The following is a 27,620-nucleotide window of genomic DNA, read 5'->3' as shown; positions in this document are numbered from 1 at the left end:
TTATGCACAGAACACCTCTGGAGGGTATCTGGGGAGTGACCTTTGGTGGCCTCCTTTCTAACCTCTGACCTCCTACTCTTCCCATCACCCTCTGCCCCAGCCACACAGGCCTCCTCACTGTTCCTGGAACCCAGCAGGCAGGCTCTAGCCTCAGGGCCTTTGCACTTACTGTACCTTATGCCTGAAACACTACTCTCCAAACATCCATACTTCCTCATTTTACTCAAGTCTCTGTAATCGCCTCCTCAGGGAGGGCTTCCTAAACCCACTCTAATAGAGCAAATACCTTCTCCCATTACACCTAATCCTTCTTCTTCCCTGTTTCATTTTTCCCTTAGTACCACCTAACATATTTACTTTCTTTTTTCTTTTTTTAAATAAATTTATTTATTTCTTTTTGGCTGTGTTGGGTCTTCATTGCTGTGTGTGGGCTTTCTCTAGTTGCGGTGAACAAGGGCTACTCTTCGTTGCAGTGCGCGGGCTTCTGGTTGCAGTGGCTTCTCTTGTTGAGGAGCACGGGCTCTAGGCGTGCGAGTTTCAGTAGTTGTGGCTCGTGGGCTCTAGAGCACAGGCTCAGCAGTTGTGGCGCATGGGCTTAGTTGCTCCGAGGCAAAGTGGAAATAGAGACACAGATGTAGAGAACAAACATATGGATACCAAAGGGGAAAGGGGGGTGGGATGAATTGGGAGATGGGAATTGACATATATACACTATTGATATTATGTATAAAATAGATAACTCATGAGAACCTACTGTATAGCACAGGGAACTCTACTCAATGCTCTGCGGTAACCTAAATGGGAAGGAAATCCAAAAAAGAGGGGATATATGTATACGTATAGCTGATTCACTTTGCTGTAGAGTAGAAACAAACACAACATTGTAAAGCGACTATACTCCAATAAATAAATAAATAAACATCCAGTATAAATTAAAAAAAAAAGAGGCACAAGGGAAGCAGCTAACGAGGCTAAGAGCTTAGTGCGCTCTAGAGTTGGGTGTTCCTGGATTCAAGTTCTGGCCCTGCTACTTACATGCTGTGTGAGCTCGGGGAAGCTTCTCAACCTCTCTGCACCTCCACTTCCTCTTTTTCAAAATGGGGATCATAATCCCTGGCTGGCAGGGATGTTGGTGTATTCAAGGCCTGTACGTGAATTAACTGGCTAGTGGGAGATTCAGCATGGCTGCCTGCAGAGACTGGGAATGGGGTTATGCACGGTGAGTGCAAACTGAAACTAGACAATCTGGTCCTAGCTCTACCACTCAGCACCTGTGTGCCCTCAGGCAGGTTACTTAACAGCTCTGCTGCGTTTCTTCATCTGTGTAAGTATGTTAGTGATGGCAATCTACCTCACGGGGTGTGGGGAGAATAAATTAATATACAGAAAGACTACAACAACCTTAGTGCTCATTACTATTAATACTACTTTATATCATTCTGTACTGTCTTATTAACTCCATCCTCTCCTGCCATTAGTCTAGAAGCTATATTCATTCACCACCCTGCCCTCCCATATAGCAAGGGATGGTATGCAACTAAATTCTGGCCAATTAGCAGTGAGGGGAGTCCTCTGGGGGCTTCTGGGAGAATATTTTTCTCCTTGAAGAGCTTTCTCTCATTTCCCTAGAACCCCCGTCCCACATATAAACGCGTGCGCACGCACGCACACACACAGACACACTTTCTCCCTTTGGACAGTGCAGTATAAAGGTACGATGCCTGGAGCTCCAGTAGCCTCTTTGAGGCCTTGAGGGGAGTTACTGCCTGAACACCAAGATGGTAGAGAAAGAAAGAGTCCTCAGGTCCCTAATAACATCACCAAGCCACCAAACAACCACAAAGCCACCTTCCTCCACCAACAATAAACATCCCTTAGACTTAAGATTTGGTTAAGATTTATTGGCTGGGTTTTCGATTAATCACAGATGAGCACAAACTGATTTGTGTCTTGTTCTTTCTTTCACGATAAGCATATATTACTTTTGTAAATTTAGTAAGTCCCCCCAAAAAACTTCAGAGGAAAAAACCTCTAAAACCCCAAAATAAAATAAAAATTTGATTCAATTTTAAAAAGAAAAGAGATAAAAATGCCAACACACGCAGCACAGAATTCAGCACACACTAGGCCTTCAGTAGAAGGTAGCTGCTATGGCTGTGTGCTCATCAAAGGCAGGACCGAGGTGGGTCTGGAAGCCGGAAGATCACTGAGGAAAGAGGGGGAGTGGGGGGCTCTGAAGAAATCACCAGCTATGTGGAGGCTTAGGGGTCTGAGGTGGGGTCAGCTGGAGCCAGGGCAGCAGGAACAAAGGAGGAACCAAGAAGTTAGAAACAAGCGGTAAGACCCTAGAGACAGAAGCACATCCTGGGAGGCGGAGAACATTGGGGTAGACCAAGGAGTCTCCAGGACAGGTGAACAAAGAGGGGTGAACAAGGTGTTTCTCTGGAGCATAGGAAGAAAATATCCACTTCCGGTTATGTTTGGTTTGAAGAAAGAGAAGAGAAGGGAAAGAAGAGGAAGAGGAGAAAGTAAGGAGAGGAGGAAAAGAAGGAGAAGAAATTAAGCTTTACTAGGCATACAGAGACACACCCAGATGGACTACAGAGAAGCCCTCTAGCGCCCCTCAGCCGCAGGTGCCAGCATCCTCAGGCGCTGGACCTAAAGGCTAAAGGACTGACACGGGCGCCCTCTCCTGTCCATTCAGCGCATTGCAGCCTGGGCAAATTGATTCCCGGGGACATTCTCAGGTTGCAAATCAAGTCCTCACACCGGGGCTTCTTAAAGAGTCCTGCTCAGAAACCAAGGACTGAAGATTTAACAAGGCCAGCGTGAGAAAATTCCAACAAACGCCTCTGCATATAAAGGGTGGGAATGAAACCTGAGCAGGGGGATTAAATTCAGCTGACGGCACGCTTCTCTCATTTGGTCTGTAGCTCAGTTAGGACTTTGCCAGCTGTGACAGCTGTGCACAAAGAATGTCAAAACGACTCTCAAAGATGGTTACACTGAGAGTTTCCAAATGCATTAACAATGCCTGTATAAGAAAATATTTTTAGTGAGAGCAAAAATATTTGGAGGGCTATGAATACATAAAATAAAAATTTTATTATTAAAATATTAATTTCGAAAAATAAAATATTAATTTCATCCCTTCCAATTTTTGAATGTTTTTAAATGCACATAATATATTCACAGTAATATATGTCAGTACTATTCATGACTCCTAAATAACTATGTATACACATTCATATTACACACACACATACATTCATACTAGGGGAGAATTGTCAGAATGTTTCCTTAATAGGAGAGCATAATAAAACTGTTTGGAGGTCACCAACAGCAGCCCGCTGTCATGTAACATAACTGATGTGGTGCTCTGGAGATTATAAATAGACTCCAGGGAAGTGGTTTTCAAGCGCTCATGCACACGCGGATCCTGTCTGGAGAATACTGAAAATAAAAATGGGGACTTCCTGGGTGGTCCAGTGGTTAAGAATCCGCCTTCCAATGCAGGGGACACGGGTTCTATTCCTGGTCAGGGAACTAAGATCCCACATGCCGCGGGACAACTAAGCCCGTGCACTCTGGAGCCCGCAAAGCACAACTAGAGAGAAGCCCGTGCGCCCCAATGAAGAGCCCGCAGGCCACAACTAAAACCCAACGCAGCCGAATAAATTAAAAAAAAAAAAAAAAGTCCCTGACTTCCCTGGCGGTCCAGTTGTTAAGACTCCATGCTCCCAACGCAGGGGGCAGGGGTTTGATTCCTGGTTTGGGAAGATCCTTCATGTTGCGCGGCATAGCCAAAAAAATAAAAAATAGATAAAAAAATAAAGTGTCCAGCCCTTCCTTCCCCAGGTGGATCCAATCAGGATCCTGGGCAGCTGAGGGGAGCAGGCCACAAAGCTCACATTTTTCCCTTCAGGGCATCTACCTTTCAGCGCACCAATCCTCTTAGCAGCTATATTTAGTCTGGTGTTTCTTTAGTTCTGTTGAGCTCTGAACTTCAGTTGTTGTATCTGTCACTTCTCGAAGTTCTATTTAGCTCTTTTTCCAACTTCCTGGTGATTTTTGATTGTACTCATTCGTGTTTTTATATCTGTCCTATTTTATCCTTTTCATATATAAACAGAGCTATTTTATATCCATATCTGATCATTCCCACATCCACAATGTTTGCGGGTCTTGACCTGCCGTATTTTGTGTCTGCTGACTCTCGATCATGGTGCCTGCTTCTCTGTACGGCACATAATTTTTTTATCATGAGCTCATGATATCGGAGCTCATAGAGTGCCAGAACTCTACTTGAAGGAATTCTCCAAGGCCCAGGCAGAGGGTGGGGCTCCTCCCGGGAGGGTTTATGTTTGTCCTGGCCAGGTATTTAGGGGCACACAGATCTGGGTTCATTCTCAGCCTACTGTTTCCAGGACCTTTCAAAGAGTATAATTTAAGCCTCAAACCCACATGAGGGACAGTCAATTCTCAGAGGAAAACTTTTTCAAGCTCTACCTAGATGTAAGGCTGTGTGCCTTTGCAGGATGGGATTTGTTTTAGTTCACACTTTCCCTGAGGGGTACCTTCCCCAGGACCTGGCTGTTCACAAGGCGGTCCTCTGTCCAACTTTCCCAAAGCACAGCCTCTGTCCCTGAGGCCATGTGAATCTGTCAATGTCCGCAGACAATCAGGAGGCTTCAATGCTCCCTCCCCTCCGCGGCTCTTTGCTCTTGCTTTCTCCTTGCTCTGGGAGAAGTCCCTTTTCTTCATTGCAGGTACAACCATTCATTTCAAAGGATGCTTTAAATATTTTAGGAAGCATTAGGTCACAGGAGGCTCTCTACTCAGCCATACTGCCCTCTCTCTGTTTGACTTTCTACTTTTCTTTACTCCAATCCCAGCTTCTGACCAGACAAACATAATAATTGCCCCGTGCTAGTTTGAAATGTTCATGGGAGAGCCCAGACCCTTCTGCTAGGGGCAAGCCTGTGAGGTCTGACTGAGGAAGAGGGACCAACGCCACCTAGAGGCCTGAAGTACTGACTGCTTGGCTGTAACAGGCCACCAGAGAAGGAATGCACTAGAAAGTTTAGTGTTAAGATGACAATGATGATCAAAATAATAATGGTGCCTGACATCTCTATACATTCAACAAACAATTATGCAGCACTTAAGAGCCAGGTACTGTTTAATGCTTTATGGATATATTAACTCATGGAATATGAGTTATAGTGATATAATTTACAGATACAATTTAACCAGAGAAGTTAAATAACTTGCCCCAGAAGGGACTTCCCTGGTGGCGCAGTGGTTAAGAATCCTCCTGCCAATGCAGGGGACACAGGTTCGAGCCCTGGTCCAGGAAGATCCCACATGCCGCGGAGCAACTAAGCCTGTACACCACAACCACTGCAACTACTGAGCCTGTGCTCTACAGCCCGCGAGCCACAACTACTGGAGCCCACGTGCCACAGCTACTGAGGCCCGCGCGCCTAGAGTCCGTGCTCCGCAACAACAGAAGCCACCGCAATGAGAAGCCTGCGCACCACAACGAAGAGTAGCCCTCGCTCGCCGCAACTAGAGAAAGCCTGCACACAGCAACAAAGACCCAATGCAGCCAAAAATAAATAAATAAATTAAAAAAAAAAAAACCTGCCCCGGGGCCACATAGAAAATGGCAGAACTGGGATTCAGGGATTCACACGTAGGCAGCTCAGCTCCAGAGGCCGGGTTCTTGACCACTCCGCCCCACTAAGTTACTGAGTTCACTTTAAGTCACTGACCTTGGAACGTGCCAGGCCTGCGCTGAGGGTATTCACGCACGCAACAGATCCTCCCATCAGACCTATGAGGTGAGTGCTATACTGTGCAGGGGAGGAAACCGAGGTACAGAAAGGCGGGGTGACTTGCGCGGGACGCACAGCAAATGGCAAAGCAGAAAGCTGAGTGCAGGAAGCCTTTATCTGGAAGCAGGGTTTTCAGCCTCTGGACAGTAATGCCCACATATGCTAAGAACAGATTATCACAGCCAGCACTAACGACCAGATACACATGCTCTGGGCCAGGCCTTGATATCTACTGGCTCTTGGATCCCCACAAGAATCCTGGGAGATGAGTTCTATCGTCACCCTCATTTGATCAACATGGATTTGGAGTCTCAGAGAGGTCAAGCTGCTTGCCCAAAGTCACACAGCTCATTAGTGGCTCCAAGATGCCAAGCCAAGAGTGTCTACTCTGTGGCAAACTGCCTTTGGTGACTGTCCGCATCACGCCCTGTGCGGTCCCCTCTCACACTCAATCTGGTCTGTGCCAGAGCTGCTTGGACCGATAGCGTGTGCTGGAAGTGACGCTGTGTGGATCCAGGCCCTGCCCTGAAATGGCCTGCAGCTTCTGCTTCCTCCCTCATGGAAATCTAGCTCCTGGGGGCCCTGAGTGACCATGAGAGGCGAGACCACGTGGAGAACAGAGGTCCTGAGACAACACTGAGACGGAGAGAAGGAACTGGCCATTCCAAGATCACAGTAGAGCCCCCTGATGACTCCAGGCCCAGCCGCCCTCTGACTGAAACCCCCTGAGAGACTACCAAGCAAGATTGGCAGAGGAACTGCCCAGCTAGCCCAGTCAAGCCACGAAACTGTGAGAGAAAAATAAAACGGTCACTGTGTAAAGTCCTTAAACTGTAGGTCAGATTGCTTTGTAGCAAAAGTAAACTGAAACCAACTCCAAAGCCAAAACTTGTAAGAATGACCACAGAGCTAAACTCTTCTGAAAAAATTATCCCAGCAGCCTGAATGAATTGTGTGGCATGTTAGTTTCCTATTGCCTCTGTAATAAATGACCACAAATGCACTGGCTTAAAACAACACACAGTTATTCTCTACAGTTCCAGAGGTCAGGAGTCCAAAACGGTTCTCACTAGGCTAAACTCTAGGTGTCAGCAGGCGAGAGTTCCTTTCTGCAGGCTCTAGGCTCTAGGGGAGAATTTGTTTCCTTGCCTTTTCCAGCTTCTAGAGGCCGCCTGCATTCCTGAGATCACGGTCCCTTCTCTATCTTCAAGGCCAGCAGGGTAGCATCTTCAAATCGGTCCCTTTCCTGTCGCCCTCTTTCACCTGTAAGGACCCTTGTGATTACACTGGGCCCACCTGCATAATCCAGGCTACTCTCCCAATCACCAAATACCTGAGTCAATCACACCTGTAACGTCCCCTTTGTTGTGTAAGGCAATGCATTCAACAGGTTCCTGGGATTAAGATGTGGGCATCTTTGGGGGGCCATTATTCTGCCTACCAGAGTAGCAAACTGGAAAAATGACCAGTGTTCTCCAAAGGAATAAGCGGAAACCAACTGGAATTTTCCCACTGCCCAGAGACCTCCCACAGTTCCCCTGGCAGCATCCGCGGTGCACTTTGCATGAGCGGCCCCAACCTTCCTGGCATCACCAACCTCTTTTATTTTCTCTCCCCCAGAAATCTTTGTTGAAAAAGATCTTTGTCTCCCCAACACAGCGCATCATCGATGATTTATGCTTCTTGCATTTACTGTTCTTTCTCAGGCAGAAACACCTACCCCTCCGGCCCCTATTGTGAGGAGACCGACAGCTAGGCCTACCCTACTGTGTCAAAAGAACCTTAGCCAGGGACTTCCCTGGTGGCACAGTGGTTAAGAATCTGCCTGCCAATGCAAGGGACATGGGTTCGAGCCCTGGTCCAGGAAGATCCCACATGCTGCGGAGGAACACAACTACTGAGCCTGCGCTCTAGAGCCCATGAGCCACAACTACTGATCCCACGTGCCACAACTACTGAAGCCCGTGCGCCTAGAGCCCATGCTCCGCAACAAAAGAAGCCACCGCAATGAGAAGCCCGTGCACCACAACGAAGAGTAGCCCGCCCCCCCCTCGCTCACCGCAACTAGAAAAAGCCCGCGCACAGCAACAAAGACCCAATGCCGCCAAAAATAAAATAAAAATTTTAAAATAAATTAATTAATTAAAAATAAAAAGTGTGAATATGAGAAGTCAGGGCATACCAACGTCGAAAAGCATCTCCAGCCAGACCTGTCCCCCACTGAGCTCCTGACTTTCTGTCCAGCCTGCCCCTCCTCCAGTCTGCCTGTCACACCCAATCCACAGGAAATCCTGCCGCCACTACCTTTCAAACAAATCTACTGCTTATTCATTACTAAGGGGAAAAGGAAAGGTTCTTTTAGCAGTCACCACCTTAACCAAGGGATCCAAGTTACCGCCACAAATGACGGAACAAACATACATCAGGAGCCCCCTGAGGTGATGTCCTTAGGTGTTCTGTGGTGTTCCTGCCAAATATGCTCAACGTGAATCAAATCAGAGGAAGCAATCAGAAAACCCCAGATTGCGGGACACTATGGGACAACTGGCTTGCACCCTTTCCAATGTCAAGGTCACAAGAAAGGACAAGGATACTGGTATAGAGGAGGGCCAGCAAACTTTTTCTGTTACGGGCTACAGAGCAAATATTTTAGGTTTGTGGGCCATAGAAACCCAACTCTGCATCCACAGACAATGTACAACAAATGGGCAGGGCTGTGTTCCAATAAAACTTTATTTACAAAGACAGGCAGTGAGCCAGATTTCCCAGCCTGCTGCAGATTAAAGGACACTAAAGAGGCATGATTATCAAATGCAGTGCATGATCCTTGAGCTGACCCTAGGTTAAAAATAATAATAATAAACAGCTAAAAGGACATTTTGGGGACCAGAATATGAGCTATATATTAAATATAAGCAGTATATTAAACAATATTGTCATCAATATTATTGTTATCAATGTTAAATTTCTCAGGTGTGACATTGGTTCTGTGTCATATAGAATGCCTTTGTTCTTAGAAGATACAGGCTGAAGTATTTAGGAGTTTAGAAGCATGTCCAAAACTTATTTTCAAATTGTTCAGAAAAAAAAAAAGATTGTGTGTATACATTCATACACACATACATATATGGTGGTGAAGACAAAGCAACTCTGCTGAAGACTAATAAGAGACGAACTAGGTGTTGAAGGGCATATACCTGATGACCATACCATTCTTTCTTTCAACTTTTCTCAGGGTTTGAAATTTTAAAAAGAAGTAGTTGGGGAAAAAATTGTCTCCGGGATCTGACCCCTCCTCCCCACTCACCTCCCACCTGGACTACTGTAGTCATGTCTTCCCCGCATCCACGCTCACCCTATGATTGCTAAAAGGATCCTATTAAAATCGAACTCAGATCCCATCCCTCCTCTGCTCAGACCCTCCAGTGAGTCCCATCCACTCAGAGTAAAGCCAAAGCGTTTGTGGTGGCCCACAGGCCCTGCACGATCTGCCCCCTTCCCACCACCTTCTCGGCCCTCAGTCTCCACTCAGTCTCACTGTTCAGCCACACTGGCTTCCTCGATGTTCATCAAACATGCCAGGCGCACACTCACCTCAGGGTCTTCGTACCTGTGGAAACTTTGGGCTAGAAAGCTCCTCCCCCAGATGCCCGCACTGCTTGCTCCCTCCTCTCCTCATATTTCCAGTGAGGTCTCCCTGGTAATCCTATCTAAACTTCACAACCGTCCCCCAGATACTCCTCCTTCTGCATCCCTGATGTTTTCTCCAGAGCAATTAGTGCTATCTAATATACTTTACATTTTAACTGTTTTCTTTACTGTCTGGCTTCCCCCCACGCCGAGAACGCAAGGTCCCCTGAAGACAAAATTTTTGGCTTTTTCTTCTCAGTTGTATCCATCACATCTACACAACAGCCACAACCCAGTGCCGTGCACTGACCTAACACTTTACATCCATTACTCCTCACAACAACATGATGAGGTAAGTATTATTTATAGCATAAATGCATATATAGCATATACACAAAACAGGAGTAATAACAGTGTCTACGTCATAATAATTGGTGAGGATTTAATGCTGTGAAGTTCTCAGCAGACTGCCTGGCACAAAGTGAGTGCCCTTTAAATGCCACTATTATATAATACTCACTGTACAGAGGATGAAACTGAAGCTCAGAGGGGTTAGTGACCTGCCCAAAAGCACCTGGCTGAGAAGGGGGCAGGGTGTGTGTGTGTGTGTGTGTGTGTGCCAGATTGGAACCCATGTCAGTCTGACTCAAGCAGCCACTTTCTAAACCACAACGCTAAGACACATCACAGTGCTTGGGAGAAAGACAGTGGCAGGAAACAGGAACCAGCTCTGGGAATCCAGAAGGCAGGATTTAAGTCCTGCCTCTGGCACTAACTCCACGTGTGACCTCAGCAATTCCCCTCTGCTCTCAAGGCTTCAGTTTTCTCTTCTATAAATTGGGGGAAGTCATTTCCCCTGCCTGACAAAAAAAGAGTGTGAGGGTCAAATGAGAGAGCTTATATGAAAGCACTTCAGTAACTGCAATCCAACACTTCTTCGTTCTAAGATCTGCAACTCTGGCAGAGGACCGACCAAACACCAGAAGACCAAGAATTCCAAGCCCTGGAAAGCAAATGTTAAGCATACAAACTTATAAGGAAAAAAAGTGTGGTCCCTGTGACCATCTGGCCTTTGCGCATGCTCCTCCCTCTCCCTCAACGTCATCCCTGTCCCCGTGTTGTCTGGTGAGACTCTCCTCACCCTTCAGTTCCCAGCCCAGAGGTCTCCTCTGCCAGGAAGCCCTCCCTGAACCCCATGTCAGGTCAGGCATCCAGTGGGCTCCCCCATGCAAGCTCTGCTCACTCTGGGTCGTCACCTTGAAGGATGGGTCTGTCCCCACCCGACTGTGAGTTCCTTGCGGGCAGGGACTGGGGCTAGCTTGATTCCTGCTGTTTCACCATCACTGCCCAGCACAAGGCCAGGTACAAAGCAGACGCTCAGTAAACACGAACTAAATGAAGTAACAGATGGATTACTGGTGGTTCCCTGACCCAGCAAATTACGTTAAATTTCCATACTTTGTGCTCCCACAGGCCCAGAGCACATAGATCGTCTTCTGACAGTAGCTCATATTTTTAATGTTTACTATGCCCTTCAGATCTCAGCTCAGGCAGCCCTCGTCTAGACAGCCTTCCTGACCCCACGCCCCCGGGTCAGGAGGTCTTTCTGAGCTCTGGAGTTCACACCGTCCTGACCACTCTGGGGTGACAATGATGGGTCATAAATGTGTGTCCCAGCCCAGAAAAAGCCAGCACGGTCTGTCTACTGAATGAATGGACGAACAAATACGGAGTATGAGTGGATTAATGAATAGATGGACAAATGTTCACTCTAGTTAAAATTACTCCTTTAGCCAGATTCCCAGGTCACGCTCCCAGACCCCAGACTTCGCCCCAAGCCACGCCTCTACCCAGGCCTATTTCCCGGAGTACAACTGGGGCAAACCAAGGTCCTAAACGGATGATATATAAGCACCTCTCAACTCCCAGGACGGGAGGGAAACTGAGGCACGAGGTGGAGTCTTCATAGCGAACCCTCCCAAGGATGGCCTGGCAAATGACCCCATTTGGTCAAATGACCAGAGCTCCGGTCTACCCCGGCTCCTCTCAGCCCTGGAATGCCCCGCCCAAATCACTCCCATTCCCCACATTATTGGTCCGTCTAGACGTCAGTCTCCACGCGCTCTTTTCCTCTATTGGCTAGTATTCCCAACTCAAGCGCGGTCGCCCTGCCCCGCCCTTAACCCCATGCCCTTTCTTACTATTGGGCTACCCGCATGCCCCTCTCCCAGGGACCCTCCCTACTGGCTGCAAGACTTTGCCGGTTCGGGCTGTGATTGGTCGTGAACAGAAGTCCATCCCCTGAGCAACCACCTGAAAGGGGTTAGAGAATGGGAAGGTTGGAGGGACGTGGGGTCAGACTCACGCTGAGCTGGCGGGAGGCAAATATAGGTCTTGAAGAACTCGCTTCGGCGGGCGGCCTCCTTAATGCGGTTGGCAAGCGGCTTGCTGACCTGCCGGATGCCCAGGTATAGCAGCTTCGCCATAGGGAACGCGCCCACCACCATCTTGGCGGTTGCAAGGGGCAGGCGCAACCTTACTTACTGGGAGGGGCGCCTCCGATCTCTCTCTCCTCCCCCGCCCGCTCGTCGCTGTGCGTGCCTACGTACGTGCGTACGCCCCATTGGGAACTGCAGGGGCGCTCTGTGACGACACCACGTCAACGCTGACGCTCCGGCGTCCGTTCCGATGAATATGCAAATATACGGCGAAAGTAAGTCTGTCAGAGGGTGGTGCCGTTAAACGGCAGCTCGCGGAGCGTGCGTGGGTCCCCACGCCCGCTTCGGCTGACGTCACCGCCCTCCTCCGTGACGTCACATACCTGGGTGGCTTCTCCAAAGGCGGAGTCTTAGTTAGTCCTAATTAGGGCTAACGAGTCCCAAATGCACCTTCCCCCCGCAGTTTAGAGCGCTCACTGGGCGTAAGAAACTGTCCAGGTAGTCATACAGACCTGGATTGAGATCCCAGCTCCACTGTTTACTTGCTGTGTGTGGCGAGTGACTTAACCTCTCTGGGCATCAGTATTCCCATCTACAAAATGGGAATCATAAGAACACTTACACCTTGGGACTTTCCTGGTGGTGCAGTGGTTAAGAATCTGCTTGCCAATGCAGGGGATACGGGTTCAAGCCCTGGTCTGGGAAGATCCCACATGCTGCGGAGCAGCTAAGCCGGTGCGCCACAACTACTGAGCCTGCGCTCTAGACCCTGCGAGCCACAACTACTGAGCCCGTGTGCCACAGTTACTAAAGCCCGCGCACTCTAGGGCCCATGCTCCACAAGAGAAGGCACCACAATAAGAAACCCGCGCGCCGCACAGAAGAGTAGCCCTGCTCACCGCAAGTAGAGAAAGCCCCTGTGCAGCAACGAAGACCCAACACAAACCAAAAATAAGTAAATAAATAAATAAATTTACTAAAGAAAAAGAACACTTACCTTCTTGGGTTGTTGTAAGCCTTGCATGCAAATTTTGAATATAAAAACATAGTGAACTATGTTAAGAGCTTAGAATGGTGCCAATCACCCGATAAACAGCCCTTATTACCGTACAGGTATTAGCATTATTATTGCTAACTCCAGCATGAGGGTGCATTTCATCTCCAGAAGCAGCTAATCCAACCATTTCCCAAGTAACTGACAAACTGAGGCCCAAAGAGGGGCCAGGAGAGTGGCACAAGTTCCCTCAGCCAGCAGAGGTTTATAGCCCAGCATCTTGGCTAATAAACTATACCGTTCTCAAGCAGCCCCACTTCCTCCATTGGGGGGCGAGGGTCCCTAGGGAGCTGGCTCAGGAAGGAGTTTAAGGACGTGTCCCAGACTGTCATCCCTTACCCAGCAGGGAGCAAAATCATATAAACAAGGTCAAGAAGAGGTTGAGAGAAATTCCTGGATGGTGGGGTGCTGATGGGTAATTGAGAGATTCTCGAAGAGGCAGAGGGAGAGGGGAAGTGCAAGGAACAGAGAAGCTGTGTACAGGAGGAAACAAACATTCAGGACACAGAGTTGGGGGACCCAGGGCTTTACTTGGCATCCTCTCGGACTCCCTGAGTGTCCTTTGTCACTTCCCTGGCCCTGATGGACTTCCATTTCTCCATCTGTAATAATGATGATACTGACATGTGTGAACCTCGATATTCTAAATAACTAAGAATGCCAAGACTCCATAAAAACAACTTCTCCCCAGGATCCTTTCTGGGCTAAAGATGTGAAGGAGCTTGGGACCATCAGGGTCCATCATCCACTAGGGACCCCGCCTCCCATTTTACTGACTGACCAACTGGAGCCAGAGGATGACAAGGATTTATCCAGAGTTCCAGAGGTAATCAGGATGGAACTGAGGCTGGGGTTTCTTAAGTCCCAGCCCAGAGTCTTCTCCGGATCCCTGGGGGTGTTAGCCTGGGGCCCAAGGACCTACTTGGGGTGGGGGTGGGGGGCTGAGGTTCCACATGATGGGTTTAGGAAGCTTCCAAACTTGTACATGACTTTTTTGTGTATAATTCACTATTGTTTCCTCAGCTCCTAGAACAATGTTTGGCACATAGTAGGTGCTCAATAAATATTTATTGAATGAATGGGAATGAGCATTTGGTGGAGGGGTAGTGTGCAGGCTTTCATCTGATTCCCTGAGGGGACTGTGTTCAGAAAGCTTCTGTTCCCCTACATCTCCATCCCAGTAGCTTTATAGCAGTGAGACAGGGTGGGAAAACTACCAGCCCCCGCCTCCCCGCCCAGATCCCAGGCCTCCCTCTTTTCTCTTCCCCACAACACCAAAGACCCAACTTCCTGCATCTCAGTGACCCACCCCTCCTCCTGCAAAACCATTTTCCTCATTAAGTTCATTTTTTTTCTCATTCCCCTCCTCCCTCCTCTTTCTTTCTCTGAGAAGGGTTTCCAGGAACCTCTTCTGGGAACTTCTGGGGCAATGGTGTGTTTGTGCCCATGTGTGTGTGTGTGTGTGTGTGTGTGTGTGTGTGTGTGTGTGTGTAGGGAGATCTTCACATCTCATCAGGAGCCTGGAGCCTGTTACACACCCGTGGGGAGGAAGGGAGGGAGATGGCCTATCAGAAGGGGCGAGGCCTGTCCAGAGCTGTGTGTTTCCTCCTGCTCTCCAGCCTAGTTCTAGAAGGACAGCCATTCCTGGTTGACCCCTGAGGGCCAGGGGAGGGAGGGGAACACCATCAGCCAGGACAGCAGCCTTGGCCACTCTGGAGCATGGGAACAGAGGCAGAGACAGGGAGGGGAGAGGAAGCCCAGGATGGCCCCAGCGTTGACTCACCGGCTGCGTGACCCTGGGCTAATCACTTGGCCTCTTCGGTGACGGCCTTTGAGTAGGGCCTGGGATCATTCCCAGAAGTCTTTCCAGTTCAGGTCCCCTGGTCACCCTTTTCCCAGGATGGGCAAGGGGCTTGAGTTACACAATCCCACAGGCCCTTGTGCTTCTTCCATCATCGAATTCCTTCAAGATAAATCCCAAAGCTGACACCGATCCTTCCCCACTCCACCACCACCCACCTCCCGACCCCGGTCCAGCCATCAGCCTGGGCTCCTGGCTTCTGCCCTTACTTCCCATATTCTGTTCCCTACTCAGCAGCCAGGGAATCCTGTTAACATTTAAGCCAAATCCCAATCCTCTGCTAAGAGCCCCTCTGTAGCTCTCATTTCTCTTGGAATAAAAGGCAAAGAGCTTCACAAAGCTCTATAATATCAGCCCCTGTCCCTGGCCTGTCTCAATTCCATTCCTTACGTCCTCCCGCCCTGGTTCCCGCGACACCACTGTGTGTACTTGCTGGCCCTCAAATGCAGGCAGTCTCTTACTCCACGTTTTGCACTTGCTGTTCCCTCGACCTGCAATGCTCTTCCATCTGACCCCTTTCCTCCTTCAGGTCTTTTCTCAAATGCCCCCTTCTCCATGAGCCCTCCCCGACCTCCTTATCTAGATCAGACTCCGCATCACTCTCTGTCCCCTCAGTCAGCTTTATTTTTCCCCATTACCCTTATCGATTCCAAATGTTATGTTTATCTTTATTCATTTACTGTGAGCTCCGTGAAGGCAGGGCCTGGGCTGTCTTGGTCACCGTTTTGTCCCCAGCCGCCGGCCAGCACAGGGCTGGGCAAAGAGTAGGTATAAACAAATCTCCCTTGAATGAATGAATAAATACCCTTCTCTTGTCCCCAGCCCCCTTCCCAAGCCTGCCCTGCTCCCTGCTCCACCAGCCAGTTTGCTGATTGCCCTTCATTTGATTCTGCTCCCTCCTCCTCCTCCTCAATCCTGACCTGAAGAATGCTGTTTATCTTGAAACTCTGAAATGCTCTGCCCTGCTCTCTCTCTCTCCCCTATATGACCGGGGGTTTCCCAAAGGCAAAAGTGACCACTCAGCACTCGGTGAATTTCTTCTTCCACCATCCCCGTGAGTCACAGACTTTTACCCCCTTGTTGAAAGTAATCCTAACTTTTTGTCTTTACCTTCTGGAAAGTTAATCTACTGGTCTTCCTCTAGGAAGCCCTTTCTGACCCCCAGACTGGGTCTGATGCCTTCTTGGGTTCCCCCAGCCCCAGGGCTCCCCGTCTGAGCCCTGCCCACTCTGGGTCATCACTATCCAGGGACAGATCTGTCTCCCCCAGTGGAGTGGGAGCCATGAGGGCAGGGCCAGCGCTGTCATTTGTCACTGCTGGGTCACTAGCACCACCCAGCACAGCGCTAGGCACAGTTCTACTGAATTGTTAGGGGGTCATGGTGGAGGACGATGGTTGACCAGTGACACATCAACCTCACTATTTTCCTATTTTCTTACATGCTTATGGATAGTAATGTAGTCTTATTTACATACAATTTGCATACACCGGACCAGGAGGGAAGGGAGGGTGGGACTCGTATGGAGGAGTGGGGGCTCTGCACGACACGAGGTTCACTGTGCCGGCAGCAGCATCTTCAGCTGCACCTGGTCCCTCTGGGAGGGCTGAGCGGCCACCCAGCTGGCTGCCATGGCCTTGGCCATGCTGTTGCTCTTGGAAGTGAGCGGGGTCTCCAGGGTGAGCGAGACGTTGGCCATCTCCTGGGGTTTGTCGCTGGCCAGAAAGCGGAGCAGGTTGTGCAGGGCCTTGGCCACGTGACTGCGGGCGCCCTCGTTGATGAGGCAGTAGAGGATGGGGTCAGCCACACAGTTGAGGCTGGTGAAGGCCAGTGAGCTGTGGTATGCCGAGAAGACACGTTCCTCGAAGCCACAGTCCCAGGGGTGGTGCAGGTAGACAGCGCTGCGGGACAGCAGGAGCACATGGTAGGGCGCAAAGCAGACCAGCACGATGGCAATGAGGCTGAGGGCCAGCCTCTTGATCTTGGCCTTCTCCTGGCGCTCGGTGGACACGCTGCCCCGCACAGCCCGCAGGATGCCGCGGTAGGAGAGCAGCATGAGGGCCCACGGGAAGAGGAAGCCCACGAAGACCCGGTAGAGGTTCATCCAGGCCACCCAGCCCTCCATGGGGAACTTCTCGAAGCAGAAGGTGTGGTTGTAACGGTCGCGGAAGAGCTCATCATGGAACAGGGGTGCAGAGTTGGCTCCCAGCTCCGTGGCCCAGACCACGGAGCTCACGGCCACAGCCGTTTTGACGCGGCGCAGGCGGGTGAACCGCAGTGGGTGGGCCACGGCCAGGTAGCGGTCCACAGAGATGCAGCAGAGGAAGGCGATGCTGATGTAGATGTTGGTATAAAAGATGAACCCGAAGAGCTTGCAGGAGCTGGGGCCGTGGATCCAGTTGTCGTGGTGCAGGAAGTAGTCCACCCACAGCGGCAGCGTGCAGATGTACAGCAGGTCGGCGATGCTGAGGTTCATCAGGTACACACCCAACTCGTTGTGTTGCCGCACCTGGCGGTAGGCGGCCCACAGGGCCAGGCAGTTCGTGGGCAGTCCCACGCCAATGACAAAGATGTAGAGGGAGGGCGGGAAGAGGTGGTCCACGAGGGAGTCCACGTGGCAGCCCTCCCACGTGCGGTTGCCCATCCTCGGCACTGAGGCTTTCGAGATGCTTCCCCTGGCCCACGGGGGCTGTGGGGCCATGGGTGGCGGGAGGCCATCAGGCCCCCTGAGCCCCCTCCTTGGAGGCTCAGGGGAACATGGTGGGAGGCAGTCCACAGCGAAGAGATGAGGCTGACCACGAATCGTGGGCCAGGCTGGGCAGGGAAGGATAGAGCTTGAGAGGGAAAAGTTGGAGGAGGGATAGAATTACGACAAGAGGGAGGTTTGGGGGATGGCAGGATTAACAAAGGTCTTTGTCAAGGAGGTTTTATGAACCCAATCAGAGCATAAATGGAGGAGTATTGGGGTCACACAAAATTGACTGAGGTGGGTGTTTATAGAGGAGATGAAGGCATCAGTGGGCAGTGGTGAGAGAGGGAGATTTGCGAAGGATGTAGAAAGTAAGCGTGGCCATGCTGAAGTAATGGTGGGGTGGAAATGTATGGGATAGTGTTGAGATAGGATAGTCTACAGTTAGGGAGTGTTGAAAAGACCAGGCAAGATGGATGGGGGTGCTAGCATTTCCTAGGACCCCAGTAAGAAATAAGGAAATAAGTAAGGTAAACAGTGAGGAGAAGATTACGGAAAAGGAGGTGTCCTGTGGGGATGAAAGAGAGGAAGGGCTCGGTCTGAGGAATGTGGGAAGGGTTTTTAAGAAACAGGAAGGAGGTGAGTAAGGGCTAGATCAGAGCAGGGTTACTAATACAGGGAATTTAAAGGGGACAAGGACGGGGCTCCAGCTTGGTCCTGGTGGGAACTGAGCAGTTGAGATGAGGTGGCCCCGCCTCACAGTTCAAAGCTGATTTTGCAGCACCTGTGGGGAGAGAAGACTGCAGTGAGAGGAGTCATGGACCACCCCCTTCTCCCCACACCCCTTTTGCCCTGACTCCAGTGGGCTGCAGAGGGTGGGGACCCTAACGATGCCAAATTGAGCCCCACTCTAAGCAACGGATCTCTGAAAACACAGATTTGAGATGCCAGATATATTTTTTCCCTAACAGACGTTAAAATAAAGATCCAACTCAGATTTTAAAACTTTCTTCCAGAAACCATGTAAAACTTGCACAAGTATCATATCATGCTGTGGGAAATGGAGAACTGGTCTCAACTATCATGTTATAGACAGGGAGACTGGGCCCAGAGAGGCTGCGTCACTCCCCTCAAGGATGCACAGCAAGGCAGTGACGGAACCGGGCTAGAACCAGCCCTCCTGCTCCTAACCCAGGGCACCTCATTTTTGACTATAATGATGACGGTGGTGATAATAACAGCTAAAGTTTATTAAGTCCTACTACATAGCAGACCCTGTCTTAAGCACTTTTACGGGTATGAATTTTAGAATTTCAAGACTCCTATGAGGAATAGCGTTATCACCCCTGTTCGACAAACTGAGGCACAGAGAAGTTCAGAGACCTGTCCAAGGTCCTGATAGCGGGAGAGGGGAAATCTCGTCTTTCTCCAGCCTGCAACCCCTTTCTCCAGCCTGCAGTTCAGTTTTCACCCAGGAATAACTGGACAGAAAAGGGCCCTGGGCTGACAGCCCAGGGAAGCATAGCTGCAGGAGGCTGGGGTGGGGGCGAGGCGGGGAAGGGCTGAGAGGAGCAGCTGCTGGACTCGGTTGAGGTCGGGAGCAAGGGGGAGCCCTGGGGGCAGTGCCAGCAGTCCCCTCCCTCAGAGACTGCCCCCTTCATTGTCTCTTCCCACTCCCCTCCGACTTTCCCGAGTGAGAGTCTTGGGTCTCACCCTCCTGGTGCTGCGGAGACCTTTAAGGACAGGGCAAAGGACAATCTTGGACCAAGCCCCAGACCACTGTCAGCCCCCAGAGAGGTGGGGAGCGAAGTCCTGAATTACAGGCACCTTCAGAAGCCACTCCATCCAAGGGTTTGCATCAGCTTAGTTTTTAGGCTGTGAAACCACTTAAAAAAAAAAAAAGAGAGACGTCTCAGCTGGAAACCCCATCTAAGACAGTGACAGAGGAAGCTGCTCTGTGCTGGAGAAAAAATGAGGTGGCGGGAGGAAGGCCACCTCTGAAGAATCCCCAGGACACACTTTGAAAACCACTGGTTGAGTCGATTGGACAGATGAGGAAACCAAGGCCCAGAGAGGGGAAGGGATGAGCCCAAAGGTACACAGCAGGTACATGGGAACCTCCCAGATGCCTGAGCATCTTCTCACGGGAAAGGCCACTTGGCTCTCCCTACCTCCACACTAAATCCTGAATCCATGCATGTCTCTAAAACCCCTGCTGCCGCCCGCTCTGCTCAGCCATCACCACTGGCTTGGACTTTGCAGTAGCTTCCTCACGGCTTTCCTGGCTGCCCCTCTGACTTCCCTCCACTCACTTCCCACGTGGCAGCCAGAAAGGTCTCTCTAACATGTAAATCAGCTCTTGTTACTTCTCTGCTTGAAACTCTCCAATAGCTTCCCAGTGGACTTGGGGTAAAATCCCAAATCCTCACCCCAGGTGACAAGGCACTGCCTGACCAGCCTGGGCAGCCTAGCTGACTTTCTTGCCCACCTCCCCTCCCCCACCTCAGCAGCCTCAAGGCTGGACCTTCTTTCCAGCGTCAAAACCTTTGTTCTGGACTTCCCTGGTGCCACAGTGGTTAGGAATCCGCCTGCCAATGCAGGGGACACAGGTTCAATCCCTGGTTCGGGAGGATCCCACATGCCACGGGGCACCTAAGCCCGTGCACCACAACTACTGAGCCTGCACCCTAGAGCCTGCGAGCCACAACTACTGAGCCCGCGTGCCACAACTACTAAAGCCCGTGCACCTAGAGCCCGCGCTCCACAACAAGAGAAGGCACCACAATGAGAAGCCCGCGCACCGCAACGAGAGAAAGCCCACGCGCAGCAACGAAGACCCAACACAGCCAAAACAAAACAAAACCTTTGTTCTTCCTTCAGACTTACTTACGACTAGCTCCCTCACCTCCTTCACTTCCTCAGGGAGGCCCTCTGTACCCAGAGTCCTGCCCACCCATTCCCAGGGCTCTCTCCTCACATCACTTTGCATCTTGTTTGTGTCCGTCTGTCTGTCTAGAACGGACATTCCAGGAGGGCAGGGACCTTGTGTTGACTGCTGTTTCGCCAGCACCCAGGACAGGCCCGGCATACAGTAGGCACTCAAGAAATGACTTTGGACTGAGGGAACAGGCATTGGTCAGCCCCTCCTCCAACACAGGCTCCCGCTCACCTTGAGGCGGCACCACCCCCCACTTCAAGCTCAAGCGAGTCCCTGCAGGGACCCAGAGGAAGAGGCGGGGAGGGAAAAAGTGAAAAGGGCAAGATCTATCTGCTGCACAATTGACTTTGAAAGATCAGGGCTGAGTCCCACTTAGTAAGTCCTCCCCGCTGTCGGGTCCTCCATGACTGAAGAGCTGCCCTCACCTCAGACTCACAGAGACTCCTGGATCCTGTGGAGATGGGACAGAGGGGGCTTGCTCCTGGCTGGAACAGTGCAATCTGGTCCCTACCTTTGAACTGAAACCACCCGCCCAGAGTAAATCACTCAAAACACCTCTCTCGGGCTTCCCTGGTGGTGCAGTGGTTGAGAATCCGCCTGCCAATGCGGGGGACACGGGTTCGAGCCCTGGTCCGGGAAGATCCCACATGCCACAGAGCAACTAAGCCCGTGCGCCACAACTACTGAGCCTGCACTCTAGAGCCCGCGAGCCACAACTACTGAGCCCACGAGCCACAACTACTGAAGCCCGCGCTCCTAGAGCCCATGCTCTGCAACAAGAGAAGCCACCACAATGAGAAGTCCGTGCACCGCAACAGAGAGTAGCCCCCGCTCAACGCAACTAGAGAAAGCCTGCACGCAGCAACGAAGACCCAACACAGCCAAAAATAAATAAATAAATAAATGTATATTAAAAAACAAAACAAAACAAAAACCCAAACACCTCTCTCCCCTCTGTGTGCCCTGGGTCTCTCCTTCCTCCTGTAACACTGAGGGAATTACTTCTTCAGGAGACTCAGTTTCCCCTTCTATAGGAAGGGGGGGTGGGGCACAACTTTTATACTAGTCACATTCCAGATGTGAAAACCCTTGGGACTTCCCTGGCAGTCCAGTGCTTAAGACTCCGTGCTTCCACTGCAGGGGGCACAGGTTTGACCCTGTGCCTAGGACCCTGCATGCTGCGTGGCTCGGCCAAAAGAAAAAAGAAGAAAAGAGGAAAATATCAATTCTATACAAACTCTTCCAGAAAACTGAAGAGGATGAAACATCTCCGAATTTATTCACAGGGAACTATTGATATATTCAATATCCTGTGATAAACCATAATGGAAAACAATATTTTAAAAAAAAGATTATCTATATGTGTACAACTGAGTCACTTTGCTGTACAGCAGAGATTGGCACAATATTGTAAATCAACTATACTTCAATAAAAAACAAAATTAATTAAAAAAAGAAAATCCTTGGTAGAGGTGATATCGTCTATAAATTGTGCAGTATTTGAACAATTATTACTATTCCACAGGCACTGGGGAACTGACACAAGAATGAACCAGTTCATAATGGGAGGAGGCACTGAGAGCTGGGAGTTCCCTTTGCCCCACCCTCTCAAGAACCCCTGGGTTCAGCTGAGGCTGGGGTGGGTACACAGGCATGAGACTGATTTCCTGCAGCCAAAGGAAATACACTTCCTATTGCTAATTTCCTCAAGGGGGAACCAGTTGGCCGCCTACCCCTCCCTCCTCCCATCCCTCCTCAACCCATCTGCTTCTTGAGGGGATGGTGGGCATGGGGGAGGGGCATTCAACCCTCTCTTCTCCCCCACCTGAGATCTGCCCACCACCAAACCCCCGAAAGACAGCACGGAATGGCAGACTCTTAGAACTCCACAATGCAACAGGCCTATATGCCACAACTGGGTGGCGCGAGGCTATTTCTGACCCCTGCCTGATACAGATGGGGAAACTGAGGCCTAGAGCCACAAAGCAGTTGTCTAAGTCACATGATGTGTCAAGACTGCATAGATCTGTCATTCTTAACTAAAAAGCTTCCCCTTACCTGAATGTTTTCTCTCTTCACCCCCTGCATTCCCGTAATTTTTCTCAAGTCTTTCCGGGGTTCTCAGCCCCCGTTAAGAATCTGCTGAAAGATCCACGGACTCTCACCACAAGAAAGCAAGTGACCTCGGCGTCTTGGGCGCCCCTCCATCACCTGACTCCCTTGCCCAGCCCCCTGGAGCCAAGACCCTGTTCGTCTGGGATCTAAGTTGCCTCCCTTACTCAGGCTTCGTGTGTGGGAGGTCAACCCCCAAATCTCACAGTGCCCACAAGAAGCTCCCCAGTCCCACAGGCCTCCCTCGTGGTCCCTGCTGGCCCCTCCCAGAGGCGCAGGGAAGAGAGATAAGCTGAGAATGTGGAGCGATAGTGGGGAGACAGGAAGGACTGTCAGACCACTGCCCCCACTTTGCACCTCAGCTGCTCAAGCCAGATAAGTCCCTGGGCCCCGGCAGCCACCTCTAAGTCCATCAAGGCTGAAGGACTGCGGGCGGGGGGCGGTGAAAGGACAAGAGGGAGAGGTAATAGAGCCCCACACCCCCTCACTCACCAGTCTTGTACTAGAAGCCTCCAGGTCGCCTCTCTCACCCCCCACTACTTCCCTCCTCTGAGGGCTCCTGCTCCCCTGACAGCCCCGGGGGACCAGCCAGCTCCGGTCTGCTCATTAGGGGACGAAATGTGATCACCAAGCCTCGCTCCCCACCTGGTGTCCTGGCGGCTGGCCGGCGGAAACCGGGGGACAGTCCGGCCACCGTGACCGCTCCGCTAGGCCTCAGTTTCCCCATTTCTACCAAAGGGGTCCCCATCCCCCCCACCCCACCCCCACACCGCCCAAAAGGGACACCAGAGTCCTTGACTCTACTCCTCTGATCTAGATTGCAAGCTTCTCAAATCCTCAGGTTCTATCGTTAGTCCAGTTCCTGGTTTACTGTTCTATTATTATAACATTCTAGAGCTTTACCTTTCTTCCATTCTATTATTATTATCATGGTGGTTTTCCATGCCCTTCTCCTTCTAAGTTTCCAATATCCCAGCGTCTCACATTCCAAGATTCTCAAGTTCTATTGTTAGAACGCTCTATGATTTTTTTAACATTCTATAACTTTCACAATCTATTATTAAACTCTCAGTGATTACTATCTTTGCCCAGCAAACACGAATATGTATTTCCCTTTTCTTTTTTACAGAAATGGGAACATACTCTACATACCGTAAATCTCACTTCCTTTTTCCTCCCTATCTAATCTGTTTTTTTTTTTTTTAACATTCTAGCAGCCTAAAGTTCTACGGTTATGCAGAATTCTAAGATACTAAGGATTCAGTGGGGGAGGGGTAGTCACCACATTCACCTGGTCCCTAAATTCTCACCCCCCTGGGGGGGACATTAGGAGCCCAGGCTGCCTCCCAGGGAGCCTTGCCACGTCCCTCCCTGCTCGCTCACACCAGCTGAGTTATTTGTCTAGACACAAACCAAATTATAGGCCCTGTCCTGCGGGAGCAGTGGGCTTCATGGGGAGGGTCAGGAGACAGAGTCAGGCGGGAGTTAATCTCTGCACTACCCCCCCTTCCCCTCTCTTCCCTCCTTCTCTGAAACTCCACCCCTTCCACCCAAACCAACTCTTGTCCCCTCTCCTTCTCCAACACCATGGTTTTAGAAATATTTTCTCTCCTCTGCCTCTAAAAGGCTCCCTCCTGGGTTCCAGCCATTCACACTCACCTTGGCGTTCTTCCCTCCTCCCTATGAAGACCTCCTGCCCCACAGGAATCCGACTCAGTGGCAGCAAAAGAAGCCAGATCTTTGGATTGGGGCTTCAGTGGAACTGGAGTCCCAACCTTAGCCTGAAACTGACTCACTGTGGGGACTTCTGCTCTAGGGCCTCAGTTTCCCCATCTGTAAAATGGGGGGCTTGGTCTAGCTGGCTCTGCAAGCACTTTCAAGCTCTTGGCTGTGTGCGAACACTGAAAACTGCCAAGATTCCAACACCAAGCTTTTTGGATTGAAGGATTCAAATATCCTAAGGACCTTTAATTTGAAGGTTTGAGCATTCCTGGTCCTCCTCTCTGATCATTCTCACTTACTTGGGTCCTTTCATTCAAAGACTTCACATGCAAGACTTCTTGATTCTATGATTCCCAGAGTTCTGGAGCCCCTCTCCGCATCAGTCTCTCTCATTTTCTACTACTGGATGCCCCACCACCAGAAAGGAAAACCTCCCCATCCTCACCCCAAACCTGAAGTCAAGCTCAACCACAGAGACAGAGTTGTGAGGGGTCCTTGGTGAGTTCAGAAAGAGTGGGGCTGGTGATGGGCCCTGGTGGGTGGCGGTGGGGATGTGGCCCCCATCATCTCCATCTGTGCCCGCAAGAAAATCCCCCAGCGCACGTCCCGCCTGAGTACACAACACACGTCCCACAACCGAAATTCCAGAGCTGTCCTTCAGCGTGCTTGGAGGTGGGGGGTGTCCAGCTCAAGGAGGGGGGAATGAAGCCAAGGCAGGAAGGAGTTAACGGGTGACCCAGCCAAATCCTGGAAGGGAGGAAGTGGGGGAGGAAGTTTACCCCCCAGCCAGGAATTCCTGAAATTGGAGGGTGGGGTGGGTGCGACCTCCAGAGCAGTGGGGTGACTGTTAAGGGGGAGGCGGGGTCACAGGGGCACTCAGAGTCCACCTGCCCCAGGTGGCTACCCTACTGCCCCCTACCCCGCTCCCAAGCAGCTCCTCAGCCCAGGGGAAAGTTGGAATTTGCGAAGATTTGGAATGAGATGATGACGGGGTCAAGTTGCCAGAACCGGATCTAAGATACAGAGAGACAGAGACAGAGGAATACCGAGAGACAGAGACAGGAAGGGAAACGGCAAAGAGATGCCCAGAGACGGGGAGACGGGGAGCTGGAAGCAGAGAGATCCACAGAAACTGAGAGTTCATCAAGACACAGGGACGGAGGCAAACAGAGTGAGAGAGCGACGGAGAGGCAGAGATAAAGAAATCGACAGAGACATCCGGAGATGGAGAAGGAGAGACACACCCAGAGGGAGAGGGACCGCAGATCCAGAGAGACATCAGAGACAGACGGAGAGATGGAGACAGACCCAGAGACAAAGTCAGCCGCAGAGACGCCGGGAAGAGCCAGCCCCAGAGAGGGGCGGGGACGGAGACGGCGCGGGAGACTGAGGCAGCGGACGGACGCGGGGACGCAGAGCCCCCGAGGGGCGCGGGGAGGAGCAGTCCCCGGCGGCCGCAGGACCGGCGCGGGCAGGGGAGGGACCGGCGGCTACCTGCGCGTGACGGCTGGATGGGGCAGGTGGCGCCTCTCTCCGCGGCTAGGGGAGCCGGGCTCCACGGCGGCGCAGGAACCCGGCGGCGACTTCTACTGGCCCCCGGGCCAGAGCCGCCAGCCGAGGCCCCGCCCCGGCCCGGCCGGGCCCGCCCCCATTAACCCCTCCTTTGTCGCTCCCCCTTAACCCCTTTAAGCCTTCACCCCGCTAAAGGCTTCCAGCCCCGGGGAAATCTCACCCGCCGCTGGAATACCCCCCCAGTCCTTCAACATCCCCATCCTGGAGACCCCCACCTCATTAACCCCTTTGTTTACCGTGCCTCCAGTCCGGCGCTCCAACTAGATCAAGCCCTCAGCTGGAGGTGGGGAGGGGGAAGGGGGGGGGTCCCTCATTGAGCTGAACTATTTCCTTCTTTCGGAGACCCCAGTCCCAAGTCATTAACTTTCTGATCATTGTATGCCCCCTTCCCCAAGGGAGAGAACGAGGGGTCTGCCCATGGTTCCCCATGCCCATGGTCACGGCCAGCCCTGGAAGGAATCCTGGGGTTTCCAGCTCCAGCCCTGCCTCTTGGCGAGACTGAGGCTGGTGACCTCTCTGTGCCTCAGTTTCCTCTTCTGATAACGTGGTCTCTCACAGTCCCTTTGTCATGGGGATGTCATACCATCAAGTCTATAAAACATGACCCACCCACACCCCCCCCACGCCATGATTCCCTACCTCCTGCTTTATTTGCTTTTCCCCATAGAACTTGTCACCATCCAACATTCTATGTATTTCACTTATTTATTTATTTATTTTCTAATTATCTGCCTCCCCACTAGGAGGAGTGTCACTTTTGTGTTTGGTTAGTTTACTACAAGACAGGCGTTCCATACACGTTATTTTCAGAGAGTAAATACACGAATGGTAAGTGCTTCAAAAATATTTGCTGATTATTATCATCACGTCCTTCATAAATTGGTCGTGAGAATTCATTCTTGGGCAAAGCACTTTGGACGGACCTGGGATGTAGCACTCAAAAATGGGCTTGCAAATTCTTTTTTATTTATTTTGAAAATTAAAATTAAAATGCTTGGACCTTAAGAGAGCAGTACAACAAGTTGTGACAAACAGATACGCCCATGTGACTAAGCACCCAAATTAAGACATAAACATTTCCATCACCTGAGAACATTGTTTTTTTGCCGCTTTCGAGGGCATACTCACACCCTACTTCACCCCCAGAGGCAACTCCATGCCTTTCTGTTTTTCTTTTTCTTTTTTTTTTTTACTGGAAATTAGTGTTGCCTGTTCCAGAACTTCACAGAAATGTAATGAAACAGTTCTGTTTTGTTTAAGGTAGCTATTATAATCATTCACCATGTGGCCTTGGACAGATGACTTCACCTCTCTGAACCATATTACCGCCTTCCTCTCAGGGCTCTTGAGGGAAACAGAAAGTGAGAGAGTTAACTAAGGACCCAAGTGACCTACAATACACACAGGAATAAAAGTTTTTTCCTTCCACCCTCCTTCAAGGGGACAGACAGAGACACTCCAATGGAAGTGTCACGAAGGCTTTAGCCCCCTCCCCACAAATAGCCCCATATAAATCTTATCAGCTTCAAGACAAGCCCTCCTGTGAGCCCCTTGGCCATCCCAAGCTCATCCTAAAGAGAAATTCTGGGGCGCACTGGTGGGCGAGGGTCCCCTTCTCTCCTGGGCTCACCCTAAGTTTATAATGTGATTCAGTTAGGGTCCTGGCAGGAAACAGGTAGCCATTCAAAGAGTTTAAGTGGGGGGAAATTCCCTGGCGGTCCAGTGGTTAGGACTCAGCGCTTTCACTGCCGAGGGCCCAGGTTCAG

General features: G+C 50.8%; 2 protein-coding genes and 1 long non-coding RNA gene across 5 annotated transcripts in view; 1 reads left to right on the top strand and 2 right to left on the bottom strand.

Annotated features, from left to right (window-relative positions):
* Nucleotides 1–11,977, bottom strand: part of OPA3 (outer mitochondrial membrane lipid metabolism regulator OPA3) — a gene marked incomplete at its 5' end in the record, with an annotated part of 43,836 nt that extends 31,859 nt beyond the window's left edge. Inside the window, one exon of one of the 2 annotated variants that reach the window (XM_082438293.1) lies at nt 11,836–11,977. In XM_082438293.1, coding sequence (XP_082294419.1) covers nt 11,836–11,977 — 142 coding nt within the window. Of the gene's footprint in view, nt 1–1,035; nt 7,878–11,835 lie in introns of those variants that run through there. The other variant, XM_082438294.1, reaches the window with a different exon arrangement.
* Nucleotides 11,978–12,044: 67 nt separating this feature from the next.
* On the top strand, nt 12,045–13,018 carry LOC309648958. The gene is made up of 2 exons (XR_014256882.1): nt 12,045–12,183; nt 12,584–13,018. It is a non-coding gene; the product is annotated as an uncharacterized lncRNA (long non-coding RNA).
* Nucleotides 13,019–16,243: 3,225 nt separating this feature from the next.
* Nucleotides 16,244–25,910, bottom strand: GPR4 (G protein-coupled receptor 4). 2 transcript variants are annotated; one of them, XM_082438290.1, is made up of 3 exons: nt 25,777–25,878; nt 24,728–25,029; nt 16,244–18,294 (listed from the first exon to the last, which is right to left on the bottom strand). In XM_082438290.1, exon 3 carries the CDS (start codon nt 17,520–17,522, stop codon nt 16,377–16,379), a length of 1,146 nt encoding a protein of 381 aa, XP_082294416.1. In that variant the 5' UTR covers nt 17,523–18,294; nt 24,728–25,029; nt 25,777–25,878; the 3' UTR covers nt 16,244–16,376. The 2 variants fall into 2 exon arrangements, with proteins under 2 accessions (XP_082294416.1, XP_082294415.1); XM_082438289.1 differs by lacking the exon at nt 24,728–25,029 and having other exon boundaries at nt 25,777–25,910.
* Nucleotides 25,911–27,620: the final 1,710 nt, after the last annotated feature.

Source organism: Balaenoptera physalus (genome assembly GCF_965194825.1).
Source record: "Balaenoptera physalus genome assembly, chromosome: 19".
NCBI classification, from domain to species: domain Eukaryota; kingdom Metazoa; phylum Chordata; class Mammalia; order Artiodactyla; family Balaenopteridae; genus Balaenoptera; species Balaenoptera physalus.
Note: the sequence above shows the minus strand (reverse complement) of the source record. Positions and strands in the feature narration are given on the sequence as shown.

Coding starts and splice junctions, on each gene's coding strand:
- GPR4 (XM_082438289.1), bottom strand. CDS start 17,522: ATGGCCCCACAGCCCCCGTGGGCCAGGGGAAGCATCTCGAAAGCCTCA.